The sequence below is a fragment of the Marmota monax genome, unplaced genomic scaffold (assembly GCF_021218885.2).
Source record: "Marmota monax isolate L192 unplaced genomic scaffold, Marmota_monax_Labrador192_F-V1.1 WCK01_AAM20220418_F8-fsc00057, whole genome shotgun sequence".
NCBI lineage: Eukaryota > Metazoa > Chordata > Mammalia > Rodentia > Sciuridae > Marmota > Marmota monax.
Genome location: NW_026693933.1, coordinates 5,301,661 through 5,315,525, shown reverse-complemented (window position 1 = coordinate 5,315,525; position 13,865 = coordinate 5,301,661). Strand labels below are relative to the sequence as shown.

The window sequence follows — 13,865 nt, the reverse complement described above, 5'->3', positions numbered from 1 at the left end:
ATCCTCTACAAAATTGCAAATCGTCCCTGCCTGAGAACCAGGAGAGGGATGCTAGGGAAGTAGGGTAATTTTCCTCAAAAAAAAAAAAGACATAAAATATTGCACCATTACATACATATGTGAGTTTCCTTTGGCATGTGGACTTTGAGATACAGCATGGTTGATTCCACTGAGAAAAGCCTCACCCCAGGTCCTCCATCTTGAACTCTTGCTAGGAAGAGTTGAACCATGTGTTAAAAAAAAGGCAAAACACAAAAACAAAACTAAAAAAAAAAAAAAAAAAAAGAAGAAGAACCACGGCGATCTGTCTGGAATTGCTACCCGTTCAAGACTGAAAGCAGATCCTGGAAACAATTTAAGACTGACAAAATTTACCCAATAAAAAAACTGATCAGAATGTTAGGAATGAGTATGTTTCAGGTTTTTGCCCTAAATTTCACTGGCTGTTACAGCTTCTGAAATTAACAATATCTAATATGGTAATGGATGTTTCTAGTTCATACTTTGTCTGGGAGTGGGTCACCCAGCGTAATAAAAGCGCGCTGGAAGCAGTTTCTTCCAATCATGGTTTACTGTAACTTTAGAATCACAGCAGTTACGTTTCAGGAATCTTTAATGCCCTTTCAAGTCCATCCAAAGAACAAGTGAAGCTGCTGTTCAGAATTTTGTGCCCAGTGTTTATGTTCTATCGAATCTGTGCCACCCAGGCAGCAGACAAGACATGTCTGAGGGTGCTGGGGTGGGGGCATACACAATGATGTCACACACAGGAAATATTGGGGGAGACTTGGCACTTCACAAGGCTGGCTCCTCTTCCATGGGCTCACCAGCAGTTCTGTAAAAATAAACAGGCAATCAGAATACGGCATAAGAGTACACAATGACATTGTAGATTTTCATGCATAATCAAAGCTGATTTTTCAGCTCTCTCTGATGTTTATTTGTGTTATTCAGTTATCCATAAATAGAGTTTCTTTCCTAGGAAGTATAAACAAATGTCAAGTGGAAAAACATTTTGGATCCAAGCAATCATTGGAAATGTTCCTGTTTATATTAAAACATGTCAGGATATTTTATAACTCTAGATTCCAAAATGTACATGTTTTGTGTCTAGTACAGTCCAATAATTTATTGCAAAAATTAACTACAATATTTTATTTTAGGAGCAATTGCAGTGATTTCCTATGGAACCAGTTTGCTAATGAGAGCTAAGGACCTAGCTAGCTTCCGAAGGAGACTCACCAGGGCTCTGGTTTTTGCTTCTGTTCTTTCATAACTGGGTTGGCTGCCTGCCGGAGGCATTTCAAATCAAATTCTGAATTTGATTAGCAAATAGCTGCTACAGAACCAACATTTTATAAGAAATGCACTATGGTAGTGTGTAAATAGTTTTTATTCGGCATCATCTGTGGGGTGTTCTGCTCGGGCAAAACCAAAACTAATTGCTTGAAAATTTATACTTCAGATTTAGCCTTAATTTAGTAACACTTTGAGGGTGTTTAAAGGCAAACTTTTAGAATGATTTTTAATTTAGTCAAAAGAACAAATTGTAGCAGGAATCCAAATACATGAGGTAGTTGGATTGTGGGGGGAAGTTGGATTACTGGGATTTGAGATGCCGGGAGAACTGAGTTTGAGTCTGAGCTCTGTAATTTGCAAATGTTGCAATTACTAATGTTGTAACTACACTTCTGTGAAGCTATGGTTTCAGGCATAAATCAGAGGGAAAAGATGTTCCTTACGGTATTAGTGAAGGCTAAAAAAATAATAGTAAATAAAGAAGGATGTAAATAACAAACGTTATGAGACATTAGTTATTTGGTGTGTGGATTCATCTCTTCATCATCTACAATTTGCATTAAATCGAGTAGAGTGACACACAGATACATGACACACAGTGTCATGCCTGTCCTACCAGAGGGGAACTCACTATTTGTACGTTGGTTCTTTCTAGCTGGTGGGATAATAGGTACGCTGTTTTCATTTTCTTTTCATAGTGTTTATCTTCTTGCCAATGTTGTATAATGAATCACTTTCATATTAGGAAAAAATGCTATGTTTGAAACACAGCTGTTTATGAAGACAAATGAACTAGTTAGCCATGTTATTTTTTAGATTTATAAAGAAAAAGTTCCAAGATTTCAATGCATCTTTAAATAAAGCAGTTGCTATTTTAGCTGAGAATTTTTTATTATATATTTAAAACAATGAAAGTAAGATATTATCCATGGAGTGGTAATAAAAAAGATTTTAACACATCCTTTAAAGAATGAGAAACAAAAGATATTCATCATTTAATGTTAGCAAATAGAAAAAAGTTCTAAAATAGTCTGTGAAGAGTACTAAAAAAAAAAGAAAAAAGAAGAAAAAAAAGAAAAAAGTCATTTCTGAGGAAGTTATACCCTGTCCAAGAATGTTCAGGATACAGAGGCTGTGAGAAAGTGTTTAGACTTGGTATAAACACTTATACCAAGATTAAAGCTAGCTAAATGAGTCATACTTAATTAAAATCCTTTCTATCTAAACTGATCAGCACTCCAAGAAGAAAAATTTAACATTTAAATTTTGAAACAAATTTATGTGCAAATATACAAATTTATTTACATCTGAGAATATGTGGACAAAGAACTTGTAGAATACTCAAACTGAATACTCTAATGCAAACTGAATTGTCCTAAATCTAACCAAAGCCACAGTGAGATAATTTCCCCCCCCCCCCCCACATACAGGACTTGGGATTCCACAGAGAATGGGATGCAGGAAATATCCCAAGGGTCACCCACGTAAAGGATCTCTCTTTCTGGTGCAGAATCTGTGCATTCCTCACAGGTCCAACCTTGTTTTTGAGGGTGTGGGCAGGGTGTCTACAATTTTTGTCACTCACTGGTGAAAACTGAGCCTCTTCTGTTGGATCACAGAGACTTGCAAGTAGAAAACCCTTCTATCAGATATTTCTTTGTCCCTAACCTTTAAAATGATTTCCTACTAACTTCTGTCTTGAAGGTAGTCCATTTACTGTTGCACACCTTTTACCGAATCACATCCACATCCACACAACTGACCAATTCTTTCATGTCTTGCAGCTAGATGCATTTATACATAGCACGTTGGAAAATAGCTCATATATAAGGGTAGATGATCTATCTTCAAGTTCCAGCTCTGTCACTTTCTACAATTTAACTTTGAGCAAGAGTCAGTGTCTCTAGATTATCTAGATTATCTATTTTCTCTTCAAAATGGAAATAATAACCCCTTACTTGCCCTTAAGGGTGTGGGAATCCAATAAGTTAATGAAAGAGAGCGTGCTAATGGATCATACAATGTTAAACAATTACAGAATAATTGCATTACATGTATCTCCCATTGCAAAAATTTGTAGAATCTCCTGTCTTTTATTCATAGCTCTCAGTGCAAGAGGCATGATCTTTTCTTACTACTTGTCTCTACATAAATATTTCCTATGTTTTCATGTTTTTAAAGAAACACGTGGAAAGTGAGTTAGTGAAGGATCTCTGTCTCTTTAATGGCTGTTTTGGGGGCGGGGAAAGTGAGAAGCAATGCTCTGGAAATGTGTGGGGGGGATTCCCACTTTACTCATCCATAGAGCTATGCTCAGTTTACCTTGATTAATAAAAACACAGTCATGGAAAAGGATGGAGGAAGGGAAGACATGCAATTTCTATGTCTTTGAACTTAAGTTCCCTTATAAGCAGGGAGGTAGAGACAGTAAGCTCAGAGATAGCTGTAAAGTAAACCCACCAAAGATAAATTTTAGTACAAGAGTTTAACTAATTGAAAGACAAAAACTTCTACTACTACAAGCCTGCCTCACAGGGAACACAGACAGTTCTCTATCAATGAAGAGCAAAAGATTATTTTTACAATAAAGGGAAAGATCCAGTCAGTTCAGCAATCATAGATTAAGTTAGTTTACAAAGGTAAAAGCAGGAAGGAAAGATAAGGATAGAAAGATAAAGCATAAAATTAAATTCCTATATTTTCCCTTAAATTGATATTTAATTTTCTATGATTTAAAAATATATTTGTTAATCCATACTAAGATTGTTATTTGGTAGGACATATTTCCTCTTATTATGTTTATTTAATTTAATCCCTGCATTTCATTTTTCCTCCTCAAAGACAAGCAATCTGATGCTTGTTGCATAAATTATTTGTGTTCTTTAAAGCTATATATTATTGTTTTATGGCATATCTTTTTACTTTATGTAAATTTCATCTTTATACACACATGCATCATTTCTGTTTCTTAATTTACTCAATACTATATTTGTTAGATGCATCATTCATATTTATTTAATCTGTAGCTACTAACCACTACATGGCATCCCAGTGGTTTGCATTCATATTTTAACTATTCATTCTCACAGTAATGGACATAGGGCTTGACTCTAACACTATAGCCATCATGAATAAAGCTGTGGTCAGTCTCCTAGCACATGAACTACAATGACTCCAGATGAGAATATCTTGGTATACATTTCCAAGAGCAAGATTACTGGGTCAAATATTTTGTTGTACACTAAATGGTGTTAAATTGTTATCTAGCATACTGCCATAGTTCATCTTCCTATATCTGGGAAGGTTTCACAGCCCCACAACTGCAATGCTAGCACTACCCAGACTACTGGTCTACTGATTTCTCTTGCTTACCTGAAGTACTGCAGATTGAACCCAGGAGTGCTCTGCCTCTGGTCTACATCCCTAACACTTTTAATTCTATTTTGAGACAGGGTTCTTGCTAAACTACTAAGGCTAGCCTCAAACTTGTGATCTTCCTGCCTCAGCCCCCTGAATAGCTGGGATCACAGGTGTGTGCCATTGCCCCCAGCTCTTTCCATAGACTCTTGAAATAGACATAGAATGTTCACTTTGTGCCCTGGACCTCTTTCAGGCATTGGGAAGACAGCAGTGAACAAAGCAGACAAAAATCTCTATTCTTATTGAATCCCTGCTCACATTTTAACTATTCATTTTCCCAAAAATGGACACAGGGCTTGACTAACACTGTACCATCATGAACAGAGCTGTAGTGAACTTCCTAGTACAGGAGCTCCAGTGACTCTACACTGACCTTATTATCTTCTGTTTACCATCTAATGTACATAAAATAAAACTTGTTCAAATTTGCATTTCTTTGATTACTAATGAGTTTGGGCATCTCTTTAAAGGATTTGTCTTCCAGCAAACCACACAATGCAGAATAAAAAGAGAATCAAAGGACTCTCGTAAGTATGTGCTATGATATGTGTCTGTCCTGCAAGTTTCTTTAATTTGCTCTTTCCAGTGTTCATGAACTCATTTTATACTGTACTGTTTTGTCCTTACGTGCTTTATGAATTATATTTTATGTTCTTTCTCTCATTTCTCTCATTTCACTTTTCTTTTTGTCTCCCTGCTCTAACCATTTTATATACCTAGTAGACATTCCATAAAAACTTTATGAAATGTTCATAAACATATGTTGGGATGATTTTATAGCTCTTTAGAAGTAATATAAATCAAGAATAGAACAAGAATTTTAGCAAAGGATAGAATTTCCCAAATTATTCTTAGTTTAAACTACAATTCCACACCTGAATGTGTGATCTGGATATGTATATAAGGATCAAATCACAAAGGCATGCAGGAATCAAAAACAAAATGAGAGCCAATACACACATACACACACACACACACACACACACACACACACTCACACACATAACAATATTACCATATGGTTGGCTGCAAGTTTTTGTGGTGAGTAGTCATAAATTTTCTAATAGTTCCCATTATCCAGTCGTATCTAACTTGCTTTATTAGTTCATTTTCTTTATTTTTCCACTTCTTAATTCTACAATGTATGTTCACCTTAACGCAAGCCTTCCTTTTCCTCTCTCATCTAATGGCAATCACCATCTATATGCTACTTCTTTTTGTCTGTGTGGTGCTAGGGATCCATCCAAGGGCCTTACATGTGCTAGGCAAGTGTTCTACCACTGAACTATAACCCCAGCTCAAGAATAATACTTTGGCTTTCTTTCTCTCCTTTCATAAATTGCCATTTGTGCATGATTCTTCAGAAATTTACCTACAATATGCTTCCTTTCTCTACATTTTTTCTCCCATCATTATTTAGCTTTCTTATCACAATTGTCATAAGAATTTCTTGACCATCTCTTTAGTATTATGCTAGCTCCTATTCTATACTGTTGTCTTTTAGATACATAGTCCAATGCTGTCTGTCTCCTGTTTTGGTATCTTACTACTAAAAAGAGGATGCAACCCATGTTCCTTTGGTAATAACTAAATATCCTCCCAAGCCTTCTGTACCCATCTTTTTCTTCCCAGCCTTCCAACTTGGAAAAGAACAAGATTACCTTTCCTAAGGGCTGTACTTACATACTCTCTCAAATGTCTCTGGATTTCTGCTCTTTTGTTACTAAAAACAATTTTTAAGTACACATAATGGATTTTATACTGTTTTTGGAGATATAATGGTAAGCAAAAGGGGCTTTTATTTATAAGAAACTTATAGAAGAAAACATATCAATCAAATATTTATTAGATAATTTTCATTTATATCATATGGAATAATGCAAAGATATAGAGGAGGCATGAAAAAGAGTGACCAATTTAATTTTGCAGTTAGTGTTCAGTGAATATGTTCCCTGATCAGTCAATGCTGTTTGGTTTGAGATCTAACAGCTAAGTTAAAAGAATGAAGAGCTCATTATAGAGTTGGTGATACAAGGAAAAGGACAAGATATGTATTCCAAGCACAGCAGAAGGTGTGCTCCAAGAAAACCTCAATATGGAAAAGAGTATGGTTTTTAGGAGAAAACTGAAGTGAGATCTCATTTCTTCACCCCCACAGGAAAGGCTGAAATAGTAAAGACTGATTATACCACATTTAGAAGAACTGTCATTCATTGCTAGTGAGGATAAAAAAAACGTATATCCATTTTATAAAGCAGTTTGAAAGTTTCTTATGAGGTAAAACATATGACTTCCTTATAACGTAGTAATTCACTCTTACCTATATGTCCAAGAAAACAGATGCTGTTTACATATGTACACACACACACACACACACATACACACACACGTGTGCACACACACATGTGCACACACACTGTTTGTATAAAAAAATTATAGAGATTTAGGATTCTCAAAATTAAAAACAAAGTTACCATATGAGCCAAAATTCCAACTTTTGAGTATATAGCCAAAAGAGCTAAAAATAGAGTTTTGAAGATATATTTGTATACTTGTGCTTATTGCAGTGTTATTCACAATATGTTAATTGACAGATGTATGGAAAAAGAAAATGTGTCATACACTTATACAAGAATATTATTTAGACTTAAAAAGAAGGAAATCTTGTCATATGCTACAACATAAATGAACCTTGAGGAAGCTTGGCTAAAAGAAGGAAGCCAATCACAAAAAGACCAATACCCATGTTTTGGCTTACATGAGGTATTTAGAAGCCCCAAGGCAGTTGCTAGGGGCTGAGGTGAATGAAAAGGGACAGCAGTTGTTCAATGGCCACAGAATTTCAGTTTTGCAAGATGAAATTCAAGAGAGCTCTTGCACGACAGTGTGCCTCTCATTAACACCACCAAACTGCACACTTAAAAATAACTCTTTTTAAGTGGTAAGATTTATGTGTTTTATACCACAATGATGAAAAATAATCCATAGCAGATTTATCCATAATAGCCCCAAATTGGAAACAAGCCAAACACCCACTTGCAGATAAGTGGATAAACAAATTAGGATATGTTAATGCACTGGCATAATGAACAGCACTGCAAATGAATAAACTACTGTCAGTGAAATTAATGGATGTCAAAAATATTATGCTTAGTGGAGTAAAGGAAGCCAGATTAAAAATCAGTATGAAGTGCATAATTTCATTTAAATGAAATTAAAGAACAGGCAAAACTGCATGGTGTTAAAAGGTAGTTACTGCTGGGAACTGGGAAGAGGTACAAGTGAACATTCTTAGGTGGTGAAAATGTTCTCCTTCTTGCTTTGGGAGGTGTTTACATGTGGTGTAGGTAACAGTCTTAGGGTCTGTGCATATTATTCTATGTGCCTCAGTTTATTAAAAAAGTCGTTGTGGTTGGAACATAGACCACAAAACAGAGAGGAGAAATGTTATGGATGAGACCTGAAATACACATGAGGGTAAGCACACAGAGCTTATGAATCCTGTTAAGATGACAGTCTTTATGCTTATAGAAATGGAAGGGCGTGGGAGAGTTTCAAACAGAAGCACAACCAGATTTGCTTTACCATTTCTCTCTCTCTCTCTCTCTCTCTCTCTCTCTCTCTCTCTCTCTCTCTCTAGCTTCCTGGTTATAGAAACTAGAATAGAAAGGACACATATGTATATGGGAACTAGTAAGAAAAGTACAGTAAGTGTTTAAATGAAAGATCAAGGTAGTTTGGACTGAGAGATACAAACAAAATTGATTGTGTGCTCAAGTTATCATCTCTTTCTTTGGATGCCTGTCAAAATCCTACATATCCTTCCACCTTGTCTCAATTGTCACTGGTTCAGTGATTAGTTCCCTGGTCCTTAGTCTAAGTTAAGTCTTCTTTCATCGTGAAGGATATTATCTCAATCTTATCAAGAAATGTATACTATATCTGATCAAATAACTTATATCTGTTTGTCAAGTAACATATGTTCTTCCTGTTTTTCATACTTGATTCTGTTGTAGGAATAAAACTCTCATATCCATGTCTTAATCTTTGGAACCTGTGAATATGCTATCTTGCATGGCAAAACTGACCTGGTAGATGTGGTCGAGGTTATGGACCTTGAGGTCAGGAAATGATCCTATTTTTCCCTGATGAGTCCAGTCTAATCACAGAAGCCCTTAAAATCAGAAACCTTTTCTCACCAGTCAGAGATAGATATGATGACAGAAGAAATGTCAGAGAGATGGAAGTTACTAGCTTTGAGGATAGAGGAAGGAGGTCAGGAGCCAAGTGATGCAGGCAGCCCCTTAAGCTGGAAAAGGTGAAGGAACAAAGTCTCCCCTAGAAACTTCAGCAAGGACTGCAGTCCACCACTACCCCACTTAGCCAGCGAGACCTGTGTCAAACTTCCAACCTACAGAACTTTTGTGTTAAGTTATTACATTTTTAGTAATTTTTTTGCAGCAGCAGTAGAGAATTATTACAATCTCCAAGTAGATGAATGTTTTGAAAACTGCGAAGTAGCTTTGTGAACTTGCTCTTAGCACTTTGACACAGAAAGAATCAGAGTATGTCTGAAAGTGAATGAACTCAGTGTCCTCACATGTTCTCCTCATGCTGCATGTTGGAGGATGGTCCTGTAATCAACTAGTATCACTTCCATTCCTTCTCTGCCCTTGAATGCAATCCTTTTTCCACTCAAACAGATATTTTGTGCAATACCTGCCCCTCTTAGTATCTTTTCTCAGGCAAACCACCTATATGACATTAGAATGGTATGGATGCTAGTTAGCTAACATATTCTGAAAATGGACATTTTGTCAATTTGTACTACACAAAAAAGTAAATTACACATTTTGAAAAATCTCACAAAAATATAACAACATGTTTTCCTGTAAAGATAGTAAACATTGAGATAAGTAGAGCTCATGTAGCATTACGAAATGCTGTTACAATGTTAACAATGTTTTGTCTTCTGATGGATGTTTTTACTCATTCAATAAATATGTTTATTATCTACAATGTATTATACATTATAAAAGTCTTTGAGTTAGATCAGCTCACCATAGAGTAGTTAATTTAATCAATTTATTACTTAGTCCTTATTTATCGATCTCTTATTTTATTTAACCAAGTTAAACCTAAAGATGCTACCTCTGTTCTTATATTATAGATCTCTATATCATGAATAGTGTATCGGGGAAAGAAAAAACCAGCAAATTGAGGAAAAAAGTAAAATGATAGAAATAATAATAAAAATCAGCCTTTACTGAGGAATTCCTTGTGTCAAGTGTTAAGTTCTTATAATGTGTTCTCATTTTATCTTCATAGCCCTGTGAAAATTTTCTCTAAATTTAAAAACAGAAAATAAAATTTAGAGACATTAAGTAACTTGCCCTTGAGTACATAATTATTAAATGCAGAAGGCCTAGGCAAGCTGACTCTAGAGTTGAGCTCCAGTCTTCCTCTGCAGTGGCAAAAGGATGGGAATACAGGGACAGAGCAAAGACGAGATGGGAGCTAAACTTATCAGCATCTCATTTTACTTATGGCTCTATTTGATTTTTTCAAAATAAATGCTGTTTTACAAGGAATTTAGAATGGAATGGCTAAAATACACAATAGGGCATTGAATTTATTCCCTGATATACCAAGTCCAATTTCATACATACCCAAAGACTATATTAGGCACTGAAAACAGATAAAATCATGGCTCTGGGAAGAGGAGGAAAGACAAGAGAGCACGGATTGCTCTTTCTTTCACCAGGAGCTTCTAAATCTCAACTTTTCAACTAAGGCTTTATTAACACTAAGAGAAAATTAAAAATGAAATTTATTTTAGAAAGTTTGCCTACTTAGGTAAACATGTGCTCAAAATAATGGCATAGAGAAAAATCAGAAACCTGCATAATTTGTGCAATATTAACTTCTGGAAGCCTTAGAGATATAATCCCAATGAATAGGATATTTGGACAAATTCATGTTTCTAAGTATATTAGACATGAATTTGTACTTACTAATGGTTTGTATTTCTATGTAAATCACTGGATTGAGGAAAATGGAGTCATTAATATTCTCAGAGGTACTGACAAGCCATTCAAAGCTCAGGCAAATGATACATAGGATTTTTCAGTTTATTGTTATACTTTTAAAAGTATGAACAAGATAGTTACTGAAAAAAAACAAAATACCAAGACTTGGACTCATACATTTTCTCATGGTTCTGTATTATATAATGACTTGAAACCATCTCTTTCATGAGAAAAGTTGCCAAAAATGGAACGTTAAGTGATTAAATAAAGAATCATTCCAGACTCCATTTAAAAACTCTAACATGATTTACACTATAATCAACAGGTCATACTGACATTTGAAAATCTAACTTTCAGTTTTTGCTTTGCATTAAAAAAAAAAGAGACAGTTAGGAATTTTAGAGTGTAAATGTGCTCCTAAAAACTTGATAGTCGATCACCCTGAAGTTTTGATTGCCAGAGAGAACTTTTCTTGATTTTCATCACAGCCTGAACTGGTATCCAAGAATAAATCTGAGTACATTACTAACCCTTCCAATAGAAGTGTTTTGAAACGGCTATCTAACAAATGTAGACTACAAATCTTTCAAAAGTACACTTTCTTAGTAAACAAGAAAAAAACTCTAATATTACAGTTTTTGCTTCTAAACAATATGCTACATATAAACAGGCCTATCTATTTAAATCTTTAAAAATATATTTGGGACCTGCTCAGGGATGGTCTTGCTTTTTTTCTTTTTTTTCTTCCTGAACCATCAATGACTTTTCCCCATTCAAATTCTTTGCCACCCTAAAATTGTGTTTGAAAACTGTGTATCAGTTAAACATCCACAAGACGAATTCCCACATACCAGCCCTTTCCTAATAATTTGTTCTTCAAGGTCCATCAGTGTAGGTATAAAACTGAAATGACTTTTTGCACGGTGTTGTCACCCTCCCCCATCCAAGAAAAATGAACAGAAAATACTTACAATGGTTCTTAGCCAGGAGCATTTTATCCCTTATTCACTAGTGGTAAATGAGTCAGATATGAGTTGGCCAGGAAAAGAGCTGCTTTACCCAAAATCTTAGTATGAAATGAGTCATCTCACTCCAAACACCAATATATCCTCCAAAATAACTGGCAAGAATTTCCTATAAAAAGAACCTTGCCTTCACTCTTTTCCATCCATTTAGGTCTCTGATTTTTCTAATTTTTCAATTTCCTGCATGTTCATAATATTGCATTTATAACAAAAGCCAGGAACATTTCCACCTCTTTATCTTATTTTGAAAATCATCTTTGCCTATTGAATAGGGGAACAATTTTGATAGCTTCCTCTGAAAAAACTAAGAGCTCTGTGACTCTCAAGGACCCCCCCCCCTCTCTTTCTCTCTCTCGAAATGCATTCATGGTTCAACTGAAATACAAGAGCCAGTTCTAGAAGAATTTTTTCTTTTCCTCTGTTAAGAAAAGGAGTTCAAAGCCACAGAAAATACTTCAAGCAAAATCATTTTTCTTCCCACAAGAAAAATCAATCACTTTAGATATAATCTGTTCAAAACTGATAAATGAGTATGAAAGCAGACAACAAACTTCAACTCTGCTTTCCTGCACAGCAGGACATTAACATTTCCATTTGCTCTCTGCCATCAGATGAAGCTTAAAAATCACTCTGGATTGAAACTGAGGTTAAGTCCTGTAGATTATCAGGAGTCAACACACTATTCACCTGAGGATAAACAAGTGTGCTTATGAAGCCAATTCTTGCCAATGTGCTGAGATTTTTTTTTTTGTATTACTTGAGGCTCATAAAATCAATTATTATTGCTAATTATTCTAAGCTCTGCAATTTAATGGACAAAATTACGGACAATTCATTTCACTGAGGTTGGAATTTAGCCTCGTTTTTCTATATTAAATGAATTCTAGAGAATAGCTATGCTCCTTTTATATTCAACAGTAACAGATGTTAGTTTCCTCGGTTTTATAGCCCTCAGATGACAGACAACTAACTGTTTTTGGCCTTGGGAATAATTGCAACACCTTTGGATTATGAACTTGGTTCACTTCTTAGCTGGAAACAGCAGGGGGTTCGTTCATATTATCAAAGACATAAAAGAAAACAAATTTCCCTGTGCTTCAAAAATCATAAGAAAATGACTTCTAATTCAAACAATATACATTTTTTTTTCTCTACTGATAATCTGCTCCTTAGTGCTCAGAATAAGAGAAAATACCTGCATAAAATTGAAATCTCTTATTCAGTTTATCTTTTGCTCTTGGCCAAAACAAGATGTTAAATCCATTAAACTCTGAGTATCCAGTAAAAGCAAGAAAGCTAGAATTGTTCAAATTTGTGCATTCTTGGGAAAATAGCCAACTTATGCACTAGTAGCAGGATCTGTGTAATTAATGGTGATGTTATTGATGGAGGGAATCTGATTTTCTTCTCAGAAGCAATTTGAGAGTATAAACTGGCAGAACTTTAGCAAAGCCTTTCCTGATTCAATTTCTCATTGAGGAAATAAGACCTTGAAGTCAGCCATAGAAAGTACCAATGTCAATGTACATTTGTGGTGATTTTGGTCGTGGTAGACTTTAAAGAAATCCTGAATGTAGCACTGTCCATAGAATACAATGATGGACCCAAAAAGGCACAAACTGACAAAGATTCCTTAATAAGACAACAAGGGAGCCCAATCTTAGATTGACCTTTAGTTTTTTCCCCAGAAAGCTATGTTCATATGAAGTTGAACAGAGACCAATTCCTTCCTATAATGTAAGTAAAGTAAGACTCAAGTCCACACTCAGTCTACACACGCTCTGTCTCATTTGCAGACAACTTCCACATTCATCATGTTGCTGGACCTCAAGAACAATCACAATGGACAAAGTGCGAATGCAGTTTTGGCTAGCCACTGCCTCACATTACCTCCAGCTTCTGCTCTCCTCTTTCCTTTGTTATATGAGGAATTTCAAACTGATGAGAGGAAGAAAAAGAACATCTGGAAAAATAGAAATAACTAGGGAAAGAATTAAGGCCACAAGCAGCTCTTTCCATAATGATCTGCACTAAATTACCCAACCAGGAGTGATTTTTCTCACCGACTATCTCATTCTCTCTAGTTCTCTGT

At 35.4% G+C, this 13,865-nt stretch overlaps 1 protein-coding gene across 20 annotated transcripts in view; it reads right to left on the bottom strand.

The window, feature by feature from the left end:
- Window positions 1-594: 594 nt before the first annotated feature.
- The window catches only part of Hdac9 (histone deacetylase 9), an 857,477-nt gene continuing 844,206 nt past the window's right edge, over window positions 595-13,865 (bottom strand). For all 20 annotated transcript variants that reach the window (XM_046463549.2, XM_058585330.1, XM_058585328.1 and 17 more), the window contains one exon: window positions 595-835. In XM_046463549.2, the coding sequence (XP_046319505.1) occupies window positions 796-835 (40 nt within the window). In that variant the 3' untranslated portion in view covers window positions 595-795. The remainder of the gene's footprint in view (window positions 836-13,865) is intronic.